The sequence below is a fragment of the Tursiops truncatus genome, chromosome 3, assembly GCF_011762595.2.
Source record: "Tursiops truncatus isolate mTurTru1 chromosome 3, mTurTru1.mat.Y, whole genome shotgun sequence".
In the NCBI taxonomy this organism is placed as follows: domain Eukaryota; kingdom Metazoa; phylum Chordata; class Mammalia; order Artiodactyla; family Delphinidae; genus Tursiops; species Tursiops truncatus.
The window spans coordinates 108,498,965-108,525,709 of record NC_047036.1 but is presented as its reverse complement, the minus strand read 5'-3'; the positions used below and the strand labels follow the sequence as shown (position 1 = coordinate 108,525,709).

Below are 26,745 nucleotides of genomic sequence, written 5' to 3'. Positions count from 1 at the left end.
GAAAGAGTAAAATAAACTTTAGTGGTTGGCTTAACAGGATTAGGGTGTTACTGACAGAGTATTTAGTAATATAATCAGATCTTCTTTTTTCTTTTTTAAATTATACGAGTTCTATATATTGATTGATTATTTTTCAAAGTTAACATGTAACCCTCTTTTCCCAAAGATTCTTAAAGCCTATATTTTTCTCTATAGCTTGACTCATGGTATGTTATTTTAAACGGCACTGTAGAAATTAGTCATCCAGATGGAAAAGTTGAAAATCTCTTTATGGGAAATAGTTTTGGAATTACACCCACTCTGGATAAGCAGTACACGCATGGAGTTGTTAGGACTAAAGTAGACGATTGTCAGGTAAGCTTATGTCTGCTTGTGTACTCTTGTTTCTTGATTTTAAATGGCTGAGCTTTTTTTTCCTTCCCCAAAATAAAATAGCTTGATTTGAGAATTGGGGTTTGAAAAGCTCACAGTTAATAAAGGAAACTAGATTTTATATCAGACTCAAATATTTGTGGAATTGAACAAACTATACATATTTTAAAAGAGAATATATCTAATAAACGTTGATTTGTTAAATTTCTATCTGATATTAGCCAGCTCAGTCTCTTTTTTGTTTTTTTCAATAGAGGAAGAAATAGGAACTTCTGAGTTGTTTGTTTCTAACTTACTCCTGCTTCATGTTTTCTTTGCATAGTGTCAGTTTTGAGAGAAGTAGATGCTCACTTCTCCTTTTAGAGCAGAATTCAAATGGATTTAATTTCTTTGGTCTCTTTGTGCATGAATTATTTATTTTATCTTGATTTTTGTTAAGGAATGAAGGGATGAAATAAAAAAGAACTTATGCCACTTGAGTTCTCACCTTTGTGCTCTGCCTTGGTGCATAGTGATATATTTATGTATTATAGGTTCATTAATTGTCCCCATGTTGTTCTCGGACAGTTTGTCTGCATAGCCCAGCAGGATTATTGGAGAATTTTAAATCATGTGGAAAAAAATACCCATAAAGTTGAGGAAGAAGGAGAAATTGTTATGGTACATGAGCACCGTGAACTAGATCGCAGTGGAACCAGGAAAGGACACATTGTAATCAAGGTGGGTATTTTTTACTTATTTTTCTTGTTATTGATAGAATAAAGCTTTCATCTTGCTTAAAAGGTTTTGAACCACTTTTTGAATAGTGCAAGATAATTCATTAACTTTGGGATCTAGTGTAAATAAATGTGTTAATTCTTTTGACTTTTTCTAAGTTGGTTTTTACACATTTTATTGAGGAAGGGTAACATTGCCATTTAATATCAGTATGGAAAGATATTATTTAGAATATACCAGTCAGAATTTTCCTTCTCAAATTTATTGTATGATCCGTTGATAATGGGAATTAATTTCGTCAAAGACAGCAATATTTAGAAACAAAACAGAAATTGAAAGGACCAACCATAAATGCATAAAGAATCCTAGATGAGTGCTTACTAGATCTCTGTGGCATTGAAATAGACATTAACTTCTCTGAACCTCAATTTTCATATCTGAAAATGGGGATGCTATGGCAGGGCTTTATTAGGGCTAAATGTGGCAAATCAAAAGCCTTAGCATGCTATAGAATCTGAGTATTACTACCCATATTGTTTTCCCTTCTCTAATTCCTTCTCTCCCCTATTCCTTGCCCCCTTGCCTTCCACTCTCCCATCTCCCTGTCTCTTTTATGACATGTAGATGTAAAATAGAGTAATTCTAGGTGCAAGAGAAGAAGTAAATGCATGACCTTTTTTTCTTTTCAAGCAAGTCTTGGTTGCAAAATAAGTACATGTGTTATTTTTCATTATAAGTGCAGAAGCTTTATTTAACAATAAGAGGGACTGGTGTCAGATAAGATATTTCTCAGGAGTCAGGCTATTCCTCAACACTGTCTTTTTCTTCTAAGTTGATAGGCGTAAGCTTTCTATGTAGAAAAAAATGAGTATATATGTGGACTGCCATAGACTATCTTTTTATGAAGACTCATAGTGAGCCTTATATTTTTATAATTTCTTTTTTCTTTTTACAAATTTATTTATTTTTGGCTGCATTGGGTCTTTGTTGGCTTTTCTCTACTTGCAGCGAGCAGGGGCTACTCTTTGTTGCAGTGCGCAGGCTTCTCATTGCAGTGGCTTCTCTTGTTGTAGAGCACGGGCTCTAGGCGCACGGGCTTCAGTAGTTGTGGCATGCAGGCTCAGTAGTTGTGGCTTGCAGGCTCTAGAGTGCAGGCTCAGTAGTTGTGGCGCACGGGCTTAGTTGCTCCGCAGCATGTGGGATCTTCCTGGACCAGGGCTCAAACCCATGTCTCCTACATTGGCAGGCGGATTCTTAACCACTGCGCCACCAGGGAAGCCCTGTAATTTCAAACTTACAGAAGAGTTGCAAGAACAGTACAGAGAACACCCTGACTCAGATTCCCCAGATGTTAACATTTCACTGCATTTTCTCCATTATCATCAGTCTTTTTCAACCGTTTGAGAGCAGTCTGCAAATGTGATGCCTCCTCACTCCTAAATGTTTCATTGTGTATATCCTAAAAGCAAGAACAGTCTCCTATATAAACACCATAGAAACCTTCAAGTTAGGAAATGTACATTGATAAAGTAAAACCATTCAGTCCACAGATGCTATTTAGATTTTCACCAACTATCCCAACAATGGCTCTTTTTTCCTTTTTGGTTCAGAATCTCATCCAGGCACACAGTTGCATTTAGTTATCATGTCACTTAAGTCTACGCCAGGAACAGTCTTTCCCTATTCACGTTCTCAGCAGTTTTAAAGAATACAGCCCTTACAGTCTGTACTATGACCCTCAGACAAGATCTATCCTGTGTTGCCTCATGCCCAGACTACAGTCATGCTTTCCAGGCAGGAATTCCACAGAAATAATGTTGTGCTTTTCTCAGTGCATCATTTCAGGGAGCATACAATGTCAACCTATCTCACCACCAGTGAAGTTAACCTTAATCACCTGGTCCTCTTGGTGTCTGTCAAGTTTCTTCACTTAAAGCCACCATTTTACCCTTTGTAATTGATGAGCATTTGGAGCATTGATGTTCTGGGATAGTGTCAGTATGTCTTACAAACCTCTATCCACCAGTCTTTACTTCGATTGACTACTCCGGCCTGTAATGGTGATTTTCTATTTCCATTACTTCTTCTACATTTATTGTCATTCTACTGTAAGAATGAGCATTCTCCCCTCTTTAATTATATTGTTATGGTCTCATGTATTGTATTCCCTTACCATCAGTGTTGTTCTGATCATCAGATTGTCCCAGATTTGGCCAGTGGGACTCTCTTAAGGCTGATTCCTGATTCCTTTTGACATGTCCCCATCATTTTTTGAGAGCTTCATTATTATCTGGCAAAACGAGATGTTCCAGGCTCATCTTTCACTGCCCCTGCTTTGGAATCAGACATTTCTCCAGAGAGCCCTGGATCCTTCTAGTAGAGAACAGCATTAAAAAACCAAGATCTGGGCACTCTGTTCACTGCTACTGTGGTGTCATTGCTTCTAGAACTTTTCATCAGACAGAGGTAGGAAATATATGTATTTATTTACTATAAATTCATACACACCTATATCTTTTTATATGTATCTATTGATAACAGTCAAGAGTTCATACCAGTACTCCCAGTTCCAGTACTATACCACAAAGTTTTTGGTAGCCTTTTCCTTCCCCTACTTGTAAATACTTTATCCAACAGTGGCTCTTGTTATGCTCTGTATATTTACTTATTTGTTCATCATAACCAACCTCTACCATGCCAGCCATCTCCTTCACCTGCCCACTCTGCGTACCCTGTCACCCAGCATCCACCTTATTAGATGCTAGTGAGCAATTTGGTAACATGCTTCTGCATGACAATGGGACTTGTCTTTTTTTTAAAAAAAAAAAAGATTGATTTATTATTTATTTATTTTATTTATTTTTGGCTGTGTTGGGTCTTAATTGCGGCACGTGGTATCTTCTTGTGGTGCATGAACCTCTCTCTAGTTGTGGCGTGCGGGTTTTCTCTTCTCTAGTTGTGGCGCACAAGCTCCAGCGCACGTGGGCTCTGTAGTTTGTGGCACGTGGGCTTGCTAGCTGAGGTGTGCAAGCTCAGTAGTTGTGGTGCATGGGCTTAGTTGCCCCATGGCATGTGGGGTCTTAATTCTCTAACCAGGAATCAAACTCGAGTCCCCTGCATTGTAAGGTGGATTCTTTGCTACTGAACCACCAGGGAAGTCCCAGGGACTTGTCTTTAAATACAGTTTTGAGGGCTTCCCTGGTGGCGCAGTGGTTGAGAGTCTGCCTGCCGATGTAGGGGACGCGGTTCGTGCCCCGGTCCGGGAAGATCCCACGTGCTGCGGAGCAGCTGGGCCCGTGAGCCATAGCCGCTGAGCCTGCATGTCCGGACCGCAACGGGAGAGGCCACAACAGTGAGAGGCCCGCGTACCGGGGAAAAAAAAAAAAAAAAAATACGGTTTTGAATATATGGCCTAGTCTCCACAGAGATCCTGCCTCAGTGATTTAGCTAATCAGAATAATGGCCTTTCTTTAACATGTTGATCATTTCCACCCCTGACTTAGCTATATATGATCTAAGAACCGCATTTTAAGTGAACTCAGATTGTGATTTGCCTTAATGATAGACCCAATTTGGTGTTCTTGGGGTATTTTGGAGGGTGGGAGAAGAATAGGAATGACCTGTGGTTGTCTTGTCCCTTAAATAGGTAATTCAAAGAGCCTTTCCTCTGACTTCCTTCTAGAGAAATGATTTACATACCTTATTAGCAGTGGGGTACCCTTTTTTATTTTTTAATAAATTCTTAAATAAGAACACTGTTAGTATTAATCTATGTTTGCCATGCAATAATTCTGGCCAGTGAAATTCTTTGGATGAATGCAACAAATTGAAATTTGAGGTTATGGGCAACAGTTGGTTTTTATATTTGGCTTAACATCTGGTTAATTTCTGTATTTGTTTTGTGTACCCATTTTTGAAAATGCTGCTAAGGTAATAAAGTTTAACATTGATTCAGAAGCTCAAGAAGGAGCAGTAGATAAATGTTGTTTGCATTCCTTTTTATAAATTGGGAAACAGGCAAGGAGTTAAACTCTGAGTTAATGTAAAAACTATCTATAGAACTTCTGGTTCCTCTGGTGAACTAGAGTGAAGAAACCATAGAAGAGGAAACCTCTATTCCCGGAAGTAACAACAATAAAACAAGCTATCTTGAGCTGCTATGTTGTTCCTATAGCCTGGGACAGAAGAGAATTTAAGGATGATTAAATTTGGAAGAAAACTTTATTTACTTCTTTAATTTAACTCTTACCTCTTCTTTCTCTTTACTCGCGACAGTCATTACATTATCCCCCCATTCCTATGATGAAATGCCAATAAAAACAACTACGGCCGAGTAAATGCTGTTGTGCATGTTTATTCCTCTGCCTTTTCTCTCTCTAAACCTCTGGGTGATGGTGGACTACAACCTAGAGAGACTACCTACTCCCAGTGCTGAGGGTTTTAAAGGTGAAACTTTACTTCAAGGACTTTGTAATAGAGTGGCTACAAAAGGAAGTAATCAATAGGAGTTCTTTGGTTCCTGAGCTACTTGTTTATTTTCTAATTCTTCCTATATTTTTCTTTTTTAGGCAACACCTGAGCGTCTCATCATGCATTTAATAGAAGAGCATTCCATTGTGGACCCAACTTATATAGAAGATTTCCTATTAACTTATAGAACATTTCTTGAAAGTCCTTTGGATGTTGGGACCAAACTATTGGAATGGTTTAAAATTGACAGCTTAAGGGATAAGGTTGGTTTTATAATTATAAAAGGCATGAAAGTGATTTTAAATTTTATTCCCCCAAAACCTTTTGCAACTGACAAATTAAATGTTTATTTTGATAAAATTCAGTTCACCTAAAAAGTTAGTGAATCAGCTCGGTGCTTTGTGACCGCCTGGAGGGGTGGGATAGGGAGGGTGGGAGGGAGGGAGACGCAAGCGGGAAGAGATATGGGAATATATGTATATATATAACTGATTCATTTTGTTGTGAAGCTGAAACTAACATACCATTGTAAAGCAATTATACTCCAATAAAGATGTTAAAAAAAAAAAAAAGTTAGTGAATCAGTATAGACATATCTCTGCTTGGTTACTTTTATGACAGAATAAAATGTTAAAAGTGGATATTTTGCCTTTTAAAAGGCAAAAACTGAAAGCAGGCTGTGGTGTAGCTGTAAATTCAGAAGGTGGATGATAATATTTTTACACTTTATCAAAGTACTTGGTGGTTACTGAGGAGATCAATAAAACATTTAAAAGTCATTTAATAGTTTAGAAAGAATATCCACCAAGTAAATTTTTTTAAGAGGGCTTAGAAACAATCTAAATAGAATTAGAAATACATTGATTTTTGAGTTAAAGACTTTATAATCATTTTAAAACAGTTTATCTTTTTGACCTTAATTTATCACTGCTGTAACTTATTTTAATCTAGCTTTGAGCTTTTTTTTTTTTTTTGCATTAAACATTGTTTGCTGTTATAAATAGATTATCTTACCTTATTTTATGGGGTGTTTGTACTTCCCATGGAAAGAATAGTGATACTGGTACATTACTACCAGTAAACTACCTCAGTAACATGTAGGAAGTTAGTCATTTTAAGAAAAATAAAAGTAGGGCCATAGTAATTAATAATTGCCTGGTGTATCTTTCTGAGTTATACTTTAAGGGAAATAAGTTAGATGTAGTTGGACTGTGGAATTCTATCGTCTAGGAAACTCAGGTGTCCAAAACTACAGGTTTGCCTTCCCCCTGATTTTGAAATTATATATAGTTACTTATGTCGCTGAGGAAATAAAGGCATGCTAGAGAATGAACAAACATATGATTTAGGGACAACTTAAATATTCATGTGTAAAAGAATGAAGTTTGACCTTTATACCGTATTCAGCATTAACTCAAAATGGATCAGAAACGTAATATTAGAGCTAAAACTATAATAGTCTTCAAAGAAAAGAAGGGGTGAAAAAAAATCATGACCTTGGATTAGGCAATGGTTTCTTAGGTATGATACCCAAAGCTCAACCTTGAACAATGGAAAAAATAGATATATTGAACTTCATCAAAATTAAAACCTTTTCTACATTAAAGGTACTATCAGGAAAAACAGGACAACACATGGAATAGGAGAATATATTTGCAAATCATATGTCTGATAAGGGTCTAGTATCCAGAATGTATAAAGAACTCTTACAACTCAACACCAAAAAGACAATACAATTTAAAATGGACAAAGGACTTGAATAGACATTTCTCCCAAGAAGATATGTAAATGGCCAGCAATCACATGAAAAAGATGTTCAATGTCATTAGTCAGGGAAATTGCAAATCATAACCACAGTGATGGTTTTGTTCACTTCACACCCACTAAGATGACTTAAAAAAAGGAAAGGAAATAACAAGCATTTTAAGGGTGTTGATGTGGAGAAAATGGAATTCCCATACTTGCTTATAGTAATGTAAAATGATGTAGCTGATGTGGAAAACAGCTTAGCGGTTCTTCAGAAAGTTAAACATAGAATTACTACTCCTGAAGCATATATCCAAAAGAGCTAATAGGTGTGCAAACAAAAGTTTGTAAGCAGTGTTCATAGCAGCACTATTGATGATGGCCAAAATGTGGAAACAACCCAAATGTCCATCAGCTGATGAATGGATAAACAAAATATGGTATACCATATAATGAAATATTATTCAGCCATTAAAAAAAATGAAATACTGATACATGCTGCAACATGCATAAACCCTGAAAATATTATGGTAAGACAAAGAAGCCAGTCATAAAAGATCACATATTGTATGAGATATCCAGGTAGACAAATCACAGAGACAGAAAAGCAAGTAAGTAGTGGCTGTTAGGGGCTGGAAGAAGGGTAGAATGGGAGGTGACTGCTTATTGGGAATGGAGTTTTCTTTTGGGGTGATGAAAATGTTCTAGAACTAGTAGTGGGGACGGTTGTACACAATTGTGAATGTGCTAAATGCCACTGAATTGTACACTTTAGAGTGGTTAAAATGGTGGATTTTATGTGTATTTTACCACAATTTTAAAAGTATATGACTTAAATTACTTATATTATTAGGCACTTTTTTTTCCTTTTTTTTTTTTTTTTTAGATTTTGGAAAATTCTCTGGCTTATTTCTTTTGATCTTATTTTGGCTCCTCTGTCTTTTCTTAATATTCAGAAGCTTTTTATTATTATTAATATTTATTGGAGTGTAGTTGCTTTACAGTGTTGTATTTCTGCTGTACAGCAAAGTGAATCAGGTATACGTATACATATATCCCCTCTTTTCTGGATTTCCTTTGCATTTAGGTCACCACAAAGCACTGAGTAGAGTTCCTGTAGACACATTATTTAATTCAACCTCCATTTGTTTTTAACTTTTCTGTTAATCTGTGGTACAAAGTAATAAATCAGTTCACAACTTTGAAAATACACAGTATTTACGAAGGAAGTTGCAGATTTTTATTACAATTTTGGTGAAACATGTTCTCAGCTAAAGAAACACTTTTGACATTTGTCTGCTCTTGGCGGCTTGTGTTTTAAGATACTGTCCAAAATATATATCCCATGTACTTCTTACATGTTAGTATACAGGCTTGTTTTTTCAGTGAAGGCGGTCTTGGCTTTCTCTGTTACTTGTGTACGTAAGGAAGCAAAAGCTCAAACTAAAACATGCCTCTCTGTTAGAATGAGCCTTTTGTGTGTGAGCAGGTGGGCAAAGGGATTAGCCATAAAGCTCAATTTCCCCTCGGTTTAAGACATGCTTTTGGAACCTACTTTTGCAGAAAGAATGCCTCTCGTATAATCGTATGCTGCCTCTTCCATGTTTCCGCAGGTAACACGGATTGTATTATTATGGGTAAATAATCATTTTAATGATTTTGAAGGTGATCCTGCTATGACTCGATTTCTGGAGGAATTTGAAAAAAATCTGGAAGATACAGTAAGGCTCAGAAGAATTTTATCTTCTTCAGAGTTTAGGGATTCCTACTAACCTCCCACCCCACCCCCGAAGAATAGCAACTCAGAACAGCTTTCATCTTCTCCTGTGTCTTGATTGCCTGTTCTGAGAACTTCTAAATCTGTATTCTAGACTTCTGTTCATCCTCTGCTACTTCAGCCCAAACAAAAATCATGCTTCTTCCACAGTCTTCACTGATTTAGGCATACAAATACACATACTTTATCAGATCTACTTTAGACTTTCTAAGTCTCCCTTCTGCATGTGATTTCACTTGTTCTTAATATACAACACCTACGATTAATACCCTCAAGGTCTTCTTAACTTTCATGGTAGCTATTTATAAATCCATTTTATTCTCCCTATTAGATATAAAACTTTGAACTGCAACTGGGTTATCTGCTCCAAGAAACTTGAAATTTTAGGAAGTAAATAATAATGCAGCTCAGGAGTCAGATTGCCTGAATTAACATTCAGACTTCACCACTTGGTGCATATGTGAACTTGGACAAGTTGTCCAACCTTATATGCCTCAGTTGTCTTATTTTATAGACAGTAGCCTCTAGATTGTTGAGATTGTTGTGAGGATTTTAGTGAGTTAATAAACATAAGAATCGGCCAGCAAAACCTGGCACATAGCACATTTTCAAGAACCATTGTTATTACTCATATAGTACAAGTGGGTTAAGTTGAATAAAGAGGGGGAAATTGGCAGATTATTTTGTCCCTTTCCTTACCTCTTGATTCCTGTAGCCTTTTCAGCAGCACATCTGCTCTATGTGAAATGGGGGGGATGAACAGGGAACTTGATTAAGAGGTCCATAGAGGCTCTTCCAGTGCTGGCTATGTAAATATTCAAGGGGCTTATGGAAAATAGAAACTGCCTTACAATCATGGGATTTTTTTCCCCCAGTAATCGAGTCAGTCATCAAGTATTTATTGAATTCTACTTTATACTCCAAGCTGTTATGTAGGATCACAACAGGTGTAAGACTTGGTTCCTACCCTGAAAAAAATTTAGCTTCTTGTTATAGACATGAGATTTACTTAGTACACTATTCGAGAATAGTTAAATATTAAACTGATGTTAGAACCTGAAAGTTAGAATATTACTAAGTTTAAGGAAGATCTAAAATAATATAGGAAGATCTAAAATAATATAAGAATAATATTTCTAGAAGAGATGGAGACTTGAATGTGTCTTTGAATGTTAGACAATGTTGGGAAGGTGGTTCAAGTCCTTTAAGGTTTTAAATAAACGTTTAAAAAGATTCTGGTTTTATGTAACAGCCAGGAGATAAGCAAGATGGTAATAACATTATGTATTAGTAAGGTTCAGAAAATGAAGAAGAAATTTTTTTTGTCATCCCTCTCTAAATGAGACATCACTTTGAAATCTTTTCTCACCTTTTCTAGAAACTTTAAAAAAAATCATATTAAGAGATCTTATTCTTGAGAGTGCTCTAGGGTGGAATGTTTCCCTCCTTCAGTTTTATTTACCCCTATTTATATGTTCTTTATTTCCTCTATATTTTAAATATAGCTCTAATTCTAATAATTTTAGGTGATTTATAAAAGCCTATAGGAATAAATATATACATTTATATATACCTTACCCATTTCTACTTTCTAGAAAATGAATGGTCATCTCCGGTTATTGAATATTGCCTGTGCTGCAAAGGCTAAGTGGAGACAGGTTGTGCTGCAAAAGGCTTCCCGGGAGTCCCCTCTGCATTTCAGCCTAAATGGAGGAAGTGAGAAGGCATTTGGTATTTTTGTTGAAGGTGTAGAACCTGGTAGCAAAGCTGCTGATGCAGGACTGAAACGTGGTGATCAGGTAAGTAAATAACAACCACTTAAAGCCTTTTTATAAGTAATAGGTGTGCTACTTTTTTCCTCATCTGATATTTCTTCAAGTAAGCATGGTAAATTTTAGGAAGTATTTTTTAAGCTTCTTTTTAGAGGTATTATTTTTTAAATCGTTTATTTTAAAAATGTCTTTGTCATATATCCATTACTTTTAATGGTAAATTTGATATAGTACATCCAGAAACAGCATGGTAGTCTGGCCACTATCAACCTGAATGGTCCTGCATATCCTCCAAGGATTAGGACCTCTATCAGTTGGCAACTTCACAGTATTCCAGAAAGATCCATATGAGAATTAGCACCCTACCCTTGCATGCTGTAAAGGAGTAAGCACTTCTGTCTTTACTCTAAGTGGCCTAAGATTACCATAAATGATGGTTTTGGTTTAAGTAACGTTCATATGGTAACAGAACTACATCCATAAGCAGAGTGAGCTGGCTGAGGGACTAGGAAAAGGAAGGAGACACTGGGAGGAAGTTGATAGGAATTTATTCTCTCCATGTAGGCATTAGTTAACTATAGAACAGTATATTTCAAAAATGAGATTACAGACAGCCTTTTTACTAAAAAATACAATTCCTAGACCCACCTCAGTCTTAGTAATCATATTAATCACATTCTACAGAGATGAAGACTGGAAATCTGTATTTTGAACAAAGCTCTCTAGATAATTCTCCTGTACACCAAAGAGTCTAGATAATTCTCATGTACACCAAAGAGTGGTTTCTCATCTAGCTGAATCACTTGGGAAGCTGAATTTGTTCCACTTAAAAATTTTGGTTTGTTCACACGTTCATTTAGAATGTGACTTTATTTTACTTTTAACCAAACCGTACTGTCATTTTTTTAAATTAAGAGGGCATTCACAGGGACTTCCCTGGTGGTTCAGTGGGTAAGAGTCCATGCTTCCACTGCAGCGGGCACAGTTTCAATCCCTAGTCAAGGAACTAAGATCCCACATGCCACGAGGCCAAAAAAAAGAGGGCATTCACATTATGAAAAGGTCTATACTTCAGGACAGTGGCTCTCAACCAGCAGTAATTTTGTCACCCAGTAGACATTTGGTGATGTCTGGAGTTATTTTTGATTGTCATGACTTGGGAATTACTACTGGCATCTAGTGGATAGAGGCCAGGGATACTGCTAAAGAGCCTACAACACCCCGTGACAAAGCAGCCACCACAACAGAGTTATCCAGACCAAATATTAATAGTGCAAGGGGTTAAGAAACTCACACATAATAAGTAAAACGTATATCGTAATAAAATATTTTAAAATTTAGAAAATGATGTAATTTTAGAAAAGAAACTCTGATATAATGTTTTAATGATTCCCTTCTTCCCATAAGGGAGTTTTATAGAATAGAGATTTCTGGACCTTACTCAGACTACTCATTAAGAATATCTAGTAGCAAGGAACCTGGAATCATTATATTTATTGTTCTAGTATTTTTTGATAAACATATTTAAGAATCTCGTTCTTCACAGGAAGAAAAAAAAAAAAGAAAAATCCAGTGGTTTCATTCCTGACAGAGGAGAGAAATTTATCATGTTTTTACTTCTTCCCTCAGTCCTCCCAAGTATGGTTGAAATTATCTGAGATTTTAGATCTAGATTATAAGTCATTTTTTAACATTATGGATGTTCTCTTTTAAGAGTACTTTGACATTTGCATTAAGTTTCATAAGCTTATTATTAACAGTCATTTAGATATTTGCACCTGCCTTACTGATTTCATCGATCACCTCCACTTCATCTACGCCCATATGTCCCCATTATTTTATCTCACGATTGTCTTCTAATACTTCTAGTACCTTTTCTAGTACTTTTTTCCAAAAGGGTAAATGAGTACTGTAACTTTGTGTCCTTACATGTCTTGATGATACTTTTTGTTCAATTTTCTATCACAGTCATTCTTCCCTCAGAACATTAAAGTCACAGAAAAGTATCACATCACTTAGTGTGGCTCAAAAGAAGTCCAAACCATCCTTTATTTTTCTTTTCCAGGTACCTCTGGTTCTTCTCCTCCCCACCACCACCACCACCACCAACCCCCACAGTGATCCTTATAGAGTCTTTGTTCTAAGTCTTTGGAATTCAGAATTTTCATGGGATCTTTTTTTTTTTAATCTATTTATTTATTTATTTATTTATTTTCCTGGTACTAGATGATCCATTTCAGTATGTAGACTGAAGACTTTTTTGAACTCTGGGGATTTTACTTCTGTGACTTTTTTTTTCTTTTTCTTTTCCTAATATTTTGTTTCTCACTCTTTTTTATCCTTTTGAAATCTTTGTGTCAATCCTTGAGATCTGTCCTCTGTGCTGCCTTTTTTTTCTCATTGTGTTTATCTCTTTATCCTTCTTCCTTGGAATTAGTACTTTTTGAATAAGCTTCCTGATGATTCTGAGGTGCAGCCAAGTTTGTGAAGCCCTGATGTGAGTGATCAGCAGTGTCAAATGGAGCAAGACCCCATCACAATTGTGCTTGTTGCTTTTTTTTTTTTTTTTTTTGGCGGTACACGGGCCTCTCACTGTTGTGGCCTCTCCCGTTGCGGAGTACAGGCTTCAGACGCGCAGGCTCAGCGGCCACGGCTCACAGACCCAGCCGCTCTGCGGCATGTGGGATCTTCCCGGACCGGGGCACGAACCCGTGTCCCCTGCAACGGCAGGCGGACTCTCAACCACTGCGCCACCAGAGAAGCCCAGGAGTGAACTTTAAAAAAAAAAAGTTTATAGTAGAGATTTAGGAAAATACCACAATACAGAGAAAAAAAGTTAGGTAGTAATTCCACTACTCACAGAGTTAGCCATTGTTCACACACAGGTGCATTTTATTTAAGTTTTATTTTTTCACCATTAAACTTAAGATTGCAGAAATAACTAATACTGTTTTTGTCTTAATTTGTATTTTTCAAACACTTTTCTCAAGATAATGGAAGTAAATGGACAAAACTTTGAGAATATAACGTTTGTGAAGGCCCTTGAAATTTTGAGGAATAATACTCATCTTGCGCTTACTGTAAAGACCAACATTTTTGGTGAGTTTTGTTGTCAAAAACTATCTGAGCCCTTTTGTTTGGTGATACAAAAGAAAAGAATCACTACAGTGAAAGGGAGGTTAGTAAAAATACTTAAAAAATGTTTCTATCTAAGCTTTTTGAACATTTTTAGGATCTTTAGTGCTGAGATATAGTATTCTGTATTCTAGAATTTTTATTTGTATTTATTTTGAAATCTTAGTTTTAAAATAGGTGTACAACTACATTTAGTCATTTATGAAATGTCTACTGAGTGTCTATTATGTGCCGTACTTTGCCTGGAGATACTGAATGAAACTTAGATTGATCTGAATGAAACTGAGAAGTCATAGTAGGCTTTTTTTTCTCCCTGCTAATGTGCAAATGTCTACTTCTAATGTTTTAGCTAGCTTTCTGAAATAATAATATGAATGCCAGATTAGCTGTTTCATGGAAATAAATTGAGTAAAACATTGAATTAATTAATCAGTGAATTGCCAATTTTTAATAACAGTATACCTTTCTTTGTAAAAATATTGATTACTGTTCCTATAGTATGTTTTAATCATGTTACTATTTGAATGAAGCAAGGACTAAGCTTGTACTTTTAACTTAATCTACTATTTGGGGTTTTTTTTTTTTTTTCAACTTTTGGAAGACTGTGACTTAGTTTGATTAGATTTCATAGGATTTTCTCTGAAATTCTGAGAAGGACAACAGTAAAAAAAAAAGTGTAGCAATTAAAAACTATCAAAGAAAATTTAAGAGTCCTTATAAAGTAGGAAGGAAGAAAATTCTCTACATCATTTAGGTTGAAATTTGAGGAATAAGAGTTGAATTTTAAAACTGTGCCTATGGAAAAGGACGTGTGTGTGTGTGGTTTTCCCCCCACTTTGACTCCTCCTTATCCTGCACTTAGTCATAATGAAAAATGAAACATTTGGTTTTTCACTCTTTTCACTTGAGTCCCTTTCACTGAATTACATCATGCTAAATCTGGCATATAACAGTCTATTGGCAATTTCCAAATATTATATAAGTTTAGCATAGAATAAGTAAGCCTTAACAGTTTTCGGATTTCCTAGACTTTGGACTAGTATCTAGAAATATCGACTTTTGGGTTAAAATAAAAGGATTCTGATTTTGAAAAATATGAAAGCAGAGGTTGCTCTGACACTTAAAGCATATTGTTTAGTCTCTCTATTCAGTTTCTCCAGCTCTGTTTCATAGGGTTCTTTTTTTTATTATTATTTTTTGGCTGTTTTGGATCTTCATTGCTGTGCATGGGATTTCTCTGGTTCCAGCGAGCAGCGGCTACTCTTCATTGCGGTGCGCAGGCTTCTCATTGCAGTGGCTTCTCTTGGTGTGAAACACAGGCTCTAGGTGCGCAGGCTTCAGTAGTTGTGGCACACGGGCTCAGTAGTTGTGGCTCGCAGCCTCTAGAGCACAGGCTCAGTAATTGTGGCACACGGGCTTCGTTGCTCTGTGGCATGTGTGATCTTCCCGAACCAGGGCTCGAACCCATGTCCCCTGCATTGGCAGGTGGATTCTTTACCAGTGTGCCACCAGAGAAGTAGCATCAGTACCTTTAAATTTTTTTGTTCCTGGCACATAATAATTACTAACTAGTATCAAATGTGGTTGTGTATAAAAACATAGAGGTAGTATAATGTAGTGGTTAACAACATGGACCCTGGGAGACAAAATTGATCTGAACGCTGCAAGAGGAAAAGAAACCACAACCTCCAAACTCTTTGGATGGTGAGAAGCAATTGCCCAACAGAACCCTAGATTGGATGTTGCAGAGTGTGGGAGTTACGTGGTGCTACAGAAGGGGGCCCGTACCCTCAAGACCTCCTTCCTTGCCTCAGCCAGAGTGTAATCAGCCAACATTCTCCCCATGCGAAAAACACCAAAGAGTATCTCATAGAAATATTAGTAGAAAATTTGTTGAAATGGAGCATTTTAGTCTGGATGTGGTGCCTGGAATAAAGTTCCAGTAACTCTGGCATTATCATGAAGCAAAGTTGAGCGATTAGGTCATCCTGCATGGAATTCACAGTCAGAACACCTACAAAAAGACAAGCTGTGACCAGAAAACAGATTTGTTTAGATGATACTAGGTACTTGGTCATCTTGTGTTAATTAGAACTGACAGCAAGGGATCACCAGTTATAAGAGAACCAGGATTTTTGAGGGGTGATGGTAAAGAACCTAGTAAGTGAGCTTACAGATTTTGGAGAAAATAGTTAATTTGAGGAGGAGAAGAAAACCATTTCTAGAACTCTGCACAGAGAGATATAAAAATCCATTCCTTAAAACAAGAACAGGATATTTGGAAGAAAGACAGTCACTGAGAAAAATACCTCTTGGGGTTATTTTAAATATGCAAAGACATATTTTAGTAGAAAAGACAGAAACATACAGTAGAAGGAATAGGTAACTTGAGAAAATCAACTTTATAGAGCAAAAAAAGACAAAATGCAATTGAGCACTATTCCAAGAGATCTAAAAGAAAAAGTGCAGAAGAAAGTATTTAGGAAACAGTGGCAGAGGCCATTCCAGAATGAAAGAAAGATGTGACTCCCAATTCAAAGGACCACCTATAATCTGAGCAAAATTAGTTTAAAAAACTTGTCTTCTGTTTCTAGTATTGACTGAGAACAACTAAAGGAGCTGGCTAGTGAAGAGCTACCTGCCATTGAACAGACAAGTTAGACCTTAAAGAGGTAAACTGGAGCCATATCTGCCCTGGAGCATTTACCAGTACAGGAAAAGCAACTGAGAGTGAGACTTTTTGGTAATAGGCTCCCAGGAAAAGGTGAAAGAGTTGGAATCCTGCACTTGTTAAAAGCACAAACTCTGGATGTGTCAAATCCCTTACCACTCATCCTGAGACTGTACCCCCGCAAAGGATGTTTTCTTTCCCAGGGCTATTTTCCCATCCATAGAACGTAGCTGAGAGAAGGAGCTGCTGAGAGAAGGTTCGTAGTGTAGAGCCTACCAAAGGCCAGAACACTCTAGCATAACAACATTTCTTCTTGATTGAGAACTTAAGTATCTAACTCCGAAGAGAATGTGGACTGTACTCTAGGCAACTCAGAAGAACCTCAAGTTTTGACCTGGCCCTACGTCTCCAGTACCTGGCAAAAGAAAATAGAAATCCTCTTTAGAAGATGCTAGCAGCAGCCTATTATTTGTAAAAATAAGTTTCCAAATACGGAGTCAAACAATCAAACATTGTGAGGCCCTCTTAAAAATCATTTTAAGCCAGAACCAACAGAAACAGAGCTGTAGGAGCTCCAGAATATCAAACACAGACTTTAAGGTGCTATTTGATACGTCCTTATGTCCCTGAAGATAAAAAGCAAATTAAGGATTCTAGTTCCGGTTAAGATGGAGTAAACACATGCTATCCTTCATCTCCCACTGAACTCAACAGTAAAACTTAAACAAAAATCATGATCCATCTATTTGAGAACTCAGAGAATTCAAAGTACCACCACCAGAAGTGAATTTACCTTTTTTTTTTCACTCCAGTATCCCCTGGACTGGACTCAAGGCAGCATGAAACCTGGATGTGAATATTATGGTGCAGACCTAGAAGGACCCTGAAGCAGCCTGACTTAAGGAATGGGAAAGGAAACTCCTAAAGCTCAGACAGAGGGGGAATTCCCACAGATTTTTTTTTTTTTCACTCTTGTTTTCTCCATATTCTCAGGCCCCAGTCTCCAAGCAATCCAGTGGCATTGAGTGACAAAATGTTCCTCACCCTTTAGTGAAGCAGTGGCTCCAAGAAAACAAAGCCAGTGTCACTGCTTTTTTTCCCCACTCTCTCTGTCCCCCTCTACTTGGCTCCTAAGGCACTGCAGTGGACAGTTTCCCTCTAGAGGTCCAAAAAGGAGGCCTAAGGAACTAGAAAGTACCAGGTTGATAATTAAGATGGAGAAAACAACCCCATAAAGTTGTTTATGAAATCCTGGGCTCACCCCCATCCTTTGGGTGCGTGCGTGAATCTGATCCTATTTAGCATATCATAGACTTTGAGAACTGGCCCAAGCAGACCTCTATTCAGGTCCCAGACTGACCACTAGGTGGTACAAAGTGGACAGATCTGTATAGCACTGCAGAGACTTTGAAAATTGAACACTGGAACCACAATCCGCAGAAGGCTAAACAAAAATACCAGCATTTCCCATAGGATGCAAATACGACTCAGAGTAATTTTAACTGTAACAAGGATTCGTCACAATTTTCTTTGTATTTATTTTGTATGGGGTTTGCTCAGCATTTGAATTTGTGCATTGTTGTTTGCTTATCAGTTTTAAAAATTTCATGGCCATTATTAATTACTACTGCCGCTTTTTCTTTCCCTCCATGTGGGAAATCCGTTACTTATATGTTAGAAGATTTGCATCCCATCTATCTCTTACATTCTGTTCTATTCTTCCCATTTTTTTCTTCTTTCAGTTTGGGTATTTTGTAATGACCTGTGTTTAAGAAAGTAATCCTATTTTCTGCTCTATCCAGTCTACTGATAAATGCATGCACTGAATTTAATTTTAGATATTTTTCAGTTCTGGAATATCCACTTGAATCTCCAGTTCTCTGTTGCACTTCTTCATCTTTTTCTTCATCTTTTCATCCATTTTATCTCTTTTCCTCTATGTTCTTTAATATATTTATAATGGTTATTATAAAGTCCTTGTGTGTTAACTCTAACATTTGGATTATCTTTTATTCTGTTTTTCCCTCTGGCTATTTTCTTTTTGAGTCTTAAAATTTTTATTGTATGCTGTACTTTGTATATAAAGGAACCTTAGTAGTGAAATTAGTATTTTCTCACAGATAGGATTTGCCATTTCCTCTGTTTAATCACATAGGGTAAGGAGAATTGAGCTGGGTCAGGCTGGGTTGCAGAATTACTTAGACTGTGTCCATTGGGTTTCAAGTTGAGAGACTTGTCATGTGCTTGATGTAGGCCCCTCCTCTAATGGAACTTTGTCTCTAACCACTGAGAGATTGTGGGAAATTTCACTCTGCTTATTCAACCTTGTCCTCCTACCTCCTTCCCCACCTCCAATCTCTTGATTCAGAATCTGGTACCTTTCTGTCTCCTTTTTTTTTAAGTTTTTCCCTTCAGAGGTTTTGAGCTTAGCTCTTTAGCCTCCCACCCCGAGCAGATAAATCTGTTGTGTGTTTGCTGGAAGTCTCTCCCTGTTGTGTGACTTTGTCTCCTGAGTACCATGAGATTCTAAGAAATTTCCAGCCTCATGCCTTGTCTTACTAATAGAGATATCTCATGAAAAAAAGTGACACTGCTTTGATGCCTCTCTGTATTCCAGTTTTCTTGCCAGTACTCGAAGCCATCAAAACTTCTCTTTCCTCTAGTAGAGTCCTTCTACCTGAGCCTCACCTTCTGTTTATATTTAGATCAGCAAATGTCCCCAGAGAAGAAAACAGCTGGCAATCTCAGTTTACCCTCTTCCTGCTTGAGTTTTTATTCATCCATTCCTCTTACTTTTCACAACTTTCTAACATCTTTAAAAATCCCACCACTCAGATAATTTTATTATTAACATTTTAATTGTTTAATAAAAGTAATACATGCATGTTTTGCAAATTATAATACTAAAGAAAGTCACCCAGTGGGACCATGTTGTGTACAATATTCTATACCTTTCCACAGCAGTTCATACAGGTGTACTTCTTGTGTAATTGTTATTGCATCGAATTCCATCACACTATTATCATAATCTATTGATCTGATGTCATATTGATGGATGTTTTAGGTTGTTTATAGTTTTTGCTATTTACAATGATGTAATAATCCTTTGTACTTATCTTTTATGTTTATATAGATATAGCTATAAGATAAATTCCTCACAGTGGAATTACTTTTATAGTTACTGCGGTTTTACTTTCTAAAAGTTTCCCCAATCTATGTACGCTTCATTCATCAATGTATAAGAATGCCTCTGCAGTGGGTATAATCAACTTTACAGTTTCTGATATACAGTCTTTAATAATGAAGGAAGTTGAGCACTTTTTTTATGTGCTAACATTTCTTCTTTATGAACAGTCTTCATTTGTCCATTTTTATGTTGAGTTATTCATCTTTTATTGATTTGTTTGAATGCCTTATAAATAAATAACAGTATCTCTTGGTCTTAAGGGTTGTAAATTTTTTCCCCAGTTGTCTTTTGACTTTCCTTGTTTGTTCATTTGTTTTGGGTTGTGTGTGTAAATACATATACATATGTAGAGAGAGAAATCTTTAATCTTTGTGTAGTCAAATTTATTAAACATTTCTTTTATTAATTCTTGGACACCTTCATTTTTGGTTCATATATTATATCTGATATTGATGTTTAATGGTATTGTAATTATATTTGCTTACCGACATTAATTTTTGTCCCTTACTATTTTTTTTTAGTTTAACTCAATCATTTCTTTATCTACAAATCACAAGCTCTGCAGATTTTTACTTATATACACAAGTCCAGTGAAGATACAAACTACTTTTTACACTCCTGAGTCACCTTACATACACACTGCAGCCAGGGATATCTGCTGCCCAGAGATTTCCTGTTGCTCTTAACAGAAAATTCAGACACCTTACCATAGTATTATCAAGCCCTTTCTCTACCTTATTCTTCAGTCATCTTCATTTTCTTGACTTTTCCTTCTACCACAGGTACTTTAAACTTGAGATTTCCTCTACCTAGAATTAATCCTTCTTCTCCCTTTTCCTAGTTAAAATCAACTCACTTTACTGATCTCTTCTTAACACAGTGACTTAATGAACGACAATTTTCCCTTTCTTGCTCTCTTAACTAGTTCCTCGCATTATGTTCTCTCCATACCATATATCTTTGACTGACTATGTTTCACGACAGGAGGAATCTGCAAACATCTAGAGTAGTGCTTGACATGTTCATAGGTCAGTAAATATTTTTTGAATGGATGAGTATCTTGATTTTAGCTCAAAACATTTTTATTTTTACCACGTGGCTTAAAATAAAGTGAAATTTTTTAAGATGACTGAAAATAATTTACTGTATTTTAATCAAGCAAGGATTTCCATTATCTTGAAGACAGAAACTGTGCTTTTCTTTTTTTTTGTTTGTTTTTTTTTTTTTTTTTTGCATTACACGGGCCTCTCACTGTTGTGACCTCTCCCGTTGTGGAGCACAGGCTCCAGACGCGCAGGCTCAGCAGCCATGGCTCATGGGCCCAGCCGTGCCGTGGCATGTGGGATCTTCCCGGACCGGGGCACGAACCCGTGTCCCCTGCATTGGTAGGCAGACTCTCAACCACTGCACCACCAGGGAAGCCCAGAAGCTGTGCTTTTCATAAGCTTGCCTGGATCTAGGCAAAGAGATTGCTGGAAAGGCAAATGCCCCACTGTGCTTGTACTTTCCTTAAGGATGAAGTAACTCACTAGACTTAGGATTGATAGAAAGTTATCTACAAATGCTTGATTTTTTACTTCAGACCGCTGTAGTGAATGCTTAGTAGCTTTCACTCTACAGAATTAAGTCTCACAGATGTTACCTTGAGGAAATTGTCATATATTACAAAATTTAGTACTGTTTGTTTCTGGTAAAAGCAGGTCCAGCAGAGCTCTTCCCATTTTGTTGATGGCTAAATTTTACAAAACAGGGCCTGACTTACAGTACTTATATCTCATCTCAAATGATGAGGGATAACATATAAATAATAGAATCTAAATATCTATTTCTATAAAATCTGGGTTGATTAGCAATTATATTATACTGCTTATTACTTAATAGGAACCTTGGGCTTTTGAAACATGCTGGCAATCTGCCTGCTTCATTTTTGTTTTCCCCAGTGAATTTCTTTTATCACTATTGGACAACATCGTAAGTACAGTCAGGTATAAAAGCTGAAAAATGGATATAGCTGATTAATAGAGGGTGAGTATAAATTTCGTAATGAAATAAGTTTTAATGGGTGAGGCTGTGAAAGGCCCAGTGATAGAAAGCAACTATGTTTATTTTTAAAATTTGTTGTGGATATAAAAACTTTCTAATGAGAAGAAAAGAAATGACACTTTTATTTATTTATTTCTACAGTGTTCAAAGAGTTACTTACTAGGACCGAACAAGAGAAATCTGGTGTTCCTCATATTCCCAAAATTGCTGAAAAAAAAAGTAATCGCCACTCAATCCAGGATGTACCAGGAGATATTGAACAGACATCACAGGAGAAAGGAAACAAGAAAATAAAAGCAAATACTGTTTCAGGTGGAAGAAACAAAATCAGGAAAATTTTGGATAAAACACGATTTAGTATCTTGCCTCCAAAACTGTTTAGGTAGGTAACAGCAATCTTAGTCATTTTCCTATTCACTGTAAAGATTTTTGTGGGAGAAGGGAAGTTTTGGGTCAGTTTTGTTTTTTATACAACTGTTGCATCATAAAATCTACAAGCAATCCATAAATAAGAGTAAATTCTAAATGTCACCTCATCACTTCCAAGTAGTTACCATTGTTAGATTATGTATTCTTCCATTAGCCTTGTTTTGAATTTTAGAAAAGATTGCTTGTTTTATTCTATGAAATCTTTTTTTGTATATTTTTGGTCCAATATCAGTCCCTTCATCTACAAATTTGGACACTTTAAAACTTGGGACATATTCACTGATACTAGTTTTTTGTCTTTTTTTAAAAAAATAATTTATTTATTTTTGGCTGCATTGGGTCTTTGTTGCTGCGTGTGGGCTTTCTCTAGTTGCGACAAGCGGGGGCTACTCTTCGTTGCAGTGCGTGGGCTTCTCATTGCGGTGGCTTCTCTTGTTGTGGAGCACAGGCTGTAGGCACGCAGGCTTCAGTAGTTGTGGCTCACGGGCTCTAGAGTGCATGCTCAGTAGTTATGGCGCACGGGCTTAGTTGCTCCACAGAATGTGGGATCTTCCTGGACCAGGGCTGGAGCTGTGTCGCCTGCATTGGCAGGCAGATTCTTAACCACTGTGCCACCAGCGAAGTCCCTGTATTATTCTATTTTAATTTCAGTAAAAGTACTACTATCTTCTTAAAAGTAGGAATCCTGGATTCCTCTGTGCCACAGTGCTCACCTTTATTACCTAATTTAATCTTTGCCATACTCCTGGGGGATCGATAGTATTATTCACAATTTTGGAGGTAACCAAGGTTCAGAAACAGAAAGGAATTTCCCTGAGGTCACACAGCTAATAACCCAGGTCTGTCTGACATAGCTTGCTCTTGACACACTTACCTTTGCTTTCTTCCGTGTCTTCATGCTTCTCCCTGACTTCTCTCTCTCCGTCTTATCCTGGCTCTCATCCTTGTCTGGCTCCTAACAGTCCTTTATCTGTTTATTTAACAGTCCTCTAAACTCCATCTTACATAGTTTCCTAATCTGCCTGCATCCTATTTTTAACTCCTAACATATTCAGGAAGTATCCCATATCACTCAGACCTTATTAATCCATCCCAAGATAATAGGTAAGTATTCTGTGATAACTGTTTGTATATGTAGCAAATACTGGGTAGAATGCTACACTGAAAAAAATATAGATGGGAATTAATATTAACCTAAAGCATTGGTTTTAACCAGTTAAAACCAATGCTTAGAACTAAGTGGTATTTTGGTTGTTGATGCTGACGGAAGTCTTCATTGCTGTCCTATGTTTGTATAGGATTGTTTTGCTTATCCTGTGTTTTATAGAACTTTTGGGGATATCTAAACCTTAAGTGACAGGGTTACATTTATTTGTTATTTTTTCTCTTAAATGGTTTTAGAATTGCCTATTTAACACCTCTAAAATATTTTAAAGAAAATATTATATTTGCTTAAATATGTCCATTTAATTGATATTTGTTTTTGAAACTTTTACAGGCAGTTAACTTTCGATGACTTGCTTTCTGCTTTGGTTTTGATGTTCTCATCTAGGGAACAGCCAAACAACTAGACTTGAGAGATCACACAAGAAATAATATACCCTTAGAATAAACTAGACTGTAAAATTCTTTTTCTTCTATTTTCATTTTTGGTCCTCTTTTTCCTTCTCCTTTCTATTTGTCACATATTGCTCTTGTTGTTTGTTGCAATTTTCTATGTCGTCTTCCTGTTTTCTTTTCTCTGTACTTGCTGGTTTGAGCAGTTCCCAGGTTACTCATATGTTTAAAGACCTGTCTTATTTTGTCAGTTGAACCTGGCCCCATTGTTTTCTACAACCTGCCATATTTTTGGCTTGGGTTCACACCCAACTCCATCCTTTGCCTAGAAGGTTACCAAGCTTTTCGGTCAAGAGGATGAACCTTGCTGCAGCCCTGTGCATTGTTGGGTGTATATATGTTAGTGTCTAATGAAACTGGCAGACCTCAAGGACTCCCCACTCAGGTTCATTTTCTCTACCAAAACCAGCAGAAACTAAATATGAAATACAAACATTACAATGTACATTCCACCCTTGAACAATGCAGGGGTTAATTCACGTAAAATTTGTAGTTGGCCCTACATGTCTGTGGTTCCTCACATCTGCGGATTCAGCCAACCACGGACCATGTAGTACTGTAGTATTTACTCCTACTGAGAAATATCCGTGAAATATATATAAGTGGACCTGCTTAGTTCAGTCTGCATTGTTCAGATGTCAACTGTAGTAGAATTACCTAGATGTGTAAGTTAAATTTTATTTGAGTGTAATTGTTAAAAAATACTTTATTGCCATTTTCATTATTACACTTGTCCTATTTTTTAAATTGCTGTACTATTTTAAAATCATTACTTTGAATTGGTCCTATTATGCCTTAGTGCACAGAGAACAGAAATGTTTACTGTTAAGACCCCTCAAATACTTTAAAGTGATATATTACATTCTTTTGAAGTGATGTAGGCCTGAGCCAATCACAGGACGACAGCATTGTGGGAACGAGACACTGTAGGCACAGTTTGGCCATAATGCCTATCCCTGGAACACTCTCATCCAGCAGCCCCGATCTCCTGCAGCCTACCACCAGCATGTTGGATTTTTCTAATCCCTCAGGTAATTTTTGTTTATTTTATTCAGCCATGTTGGTACCAGATAGATAAATAGGTGGTTGAGCCTTGTGCAACAAATACTGGATTTGCTTGCAGTCCTCTTTTCTCACCTCTATATTTTGACTTAGTGCAAAAAAGCTAAAGAGAACATTATGTCTTTTTGTCTAACCTGGAGTGGTGGTACTTCCATTATGAAAGAGAAGTACGTTATCTGTTGGTAACCCTAATCAGAGCAATGGAATGAAAGCAGAGATACTTCTTCTCGGTCAAGAGACATGTTACCCAGAATGTGGAAAGGAATAAGACAGATAGATTATTTTAGTCTAAGTTGTCTGACTTAACCTTCCTCTGTGATGTACAGAAATGTGTTAGTAGTTTTCTAGAAAGACTGATTTTTCTCTCCACCACCTGAAGCTAAAGTTGTTTTTGTTATATACAGTATTATTAATTAAAGTACTATGTCATCTTTTTCATTGGTGTTCAGACTTTCATTGTGGGACATCGTTTATTTTTCTGCATCTGTTCATGCTCAGAGGCAGAAATTGTCATCTAACTATGTAACTTCAAAGGAACGCTTTGAAGAATTATTTATATATCCACCATTTGAGTGGATTTGAGATGGCTTTAATTAAAAGACACATACAGTTAAAAACTGAAATATGTACTTGGGTCCAAGGAGAGGAGGGAAAAAAACACCTCTACAAAAATGTGTCCATTTGCTTAATCTTTTGTTAAGTTTTCTGTTACATGCAGCTAAGCTCATTTCTACTTGATAAAATTGTCAAAAGTTTATAAGCCAAATTTCTTGCTGTGGTAAGTGAGAGCTCTCATAAACTCACCACTACTTATATCTCCAGTCTCAGGTTTCAACGTTTTAACCAATCCATTCTCCAAATTTTATAACAATATAAAAGGTGCTCTTATAACATTAAAAAAAAAAAAAACCTCTACAAAGATGGGCATAGTTGTGATTCAGCTCCAGTTTTGACGCTAAATCTCTATCAGCTAGTGGGAAAAGGGAAGAACTCAATTATATAAATCTCAGCATTAGATAGGAGGAAGTATAAATGTAATAGTAAAGTTTATGTTTTAATACAGCAACATAAATTTAAAATGTAAGGCATAACATAAAAACACAGTAGAAAGTTGTTCTGCACATTGTTTCTTCCTTTTTATTTCAGTTGCTTCTTCCCCTCTTTAGAGAGATTCCTAAACCCAATAATCTGTCTTTGATACACCCTACCCTCTATGTGACCACCAGTGTTATTTCTAGAGTGAAGGTTTCGATGAGTCGTTACTTGGCTTAGAAATTTCTAGTGATTTCTATTAGTTCCGGGTTCAGTCATGAGATAGAAACCACTCCATATGTTGAATATCAGAAATTGTTACCAAGTATAAAGTAAAGTGTTCTATGTAAAAAGGTAAAAAAGCAAGCACGAAGGCATCACAGGAAACTGCAAACTGGATTCAGCTTCTGGCACTTGAAAAAAATGCCACTACCAGGGTGAAGGAGTGTTGCTTGAGTGATACTAGAGCCAAATACCCAGAAGTAAGAACATAAAGCAGCAAGTCTCTTCTTCCTCTAACCTTGCAGTCTACCTCTGGTGCCCTTTTTTGGCAGAACCTAAGAGGGAGACAATTGGCAAAGAAGAAATGTGGTTTGCAGAGTCCCAGCCCCATTGTGGCAGGGCAGCATGGGTTTGGAGCCTAAAGACAATAACTTAATAACTGTTGGTATCCAATTTTTAAAGCATAATTATCAACCCCTTTTCTAGCCTCCTG

At 36.7% G+C, this 26,745-nt stretch overlaps 1 protein-coding gene across 11 annotated transcripts in view; it reads left to right on the top strand.

Moving 5' to 3' along the window:
• Window positions 1–26,745, top strand: part of RAPGEF6 (Rap guanine nucleotide exchange factor 6) — a 220,270-nt gene that overhangs the window by 143,987 nt on the left and 49,538 nt on the right. For 9 of the 11 annotated variants that reach the window (XM_033853135.2, XM_033853132.2, XM_033853129.2 and 6 more), the window contains 8 exons: window positions 196–354; window positions 940–1,092; window positions 5,658–5,822; window positions 8,919–9,026; window positions 10,678–10,881; window positions 13,845–13,953; window positions 22,032–22,272; window positions 24,810–24,967. In XM_033853135.2, the coding sequence (XP_033709026.1) occupies window positions 196–354; window positions 940–1,092; window positions 5,658–5,822; window positions 8,919–9,026; window positions 10,678–10,881; window positions 13,845–13,953; window positions 22,032–22,272; window positions 24,810–24,967 (1,297 nt within the window). The remainder of the gene's footprint in view (window positions 1–195; window positions 355–939; window positions 1,093–5,657; window positions 5,823–8,918; window positions 9,027–10,677; window positions 10,882–13,844; window positions 13,954–22,031; window positions 22,273–24,809; window positions 24,968–26,745) is intronic. The other 2 variants (XM_033853131.2, XM_033853130.2) reach the window with 2 other exon arrangements.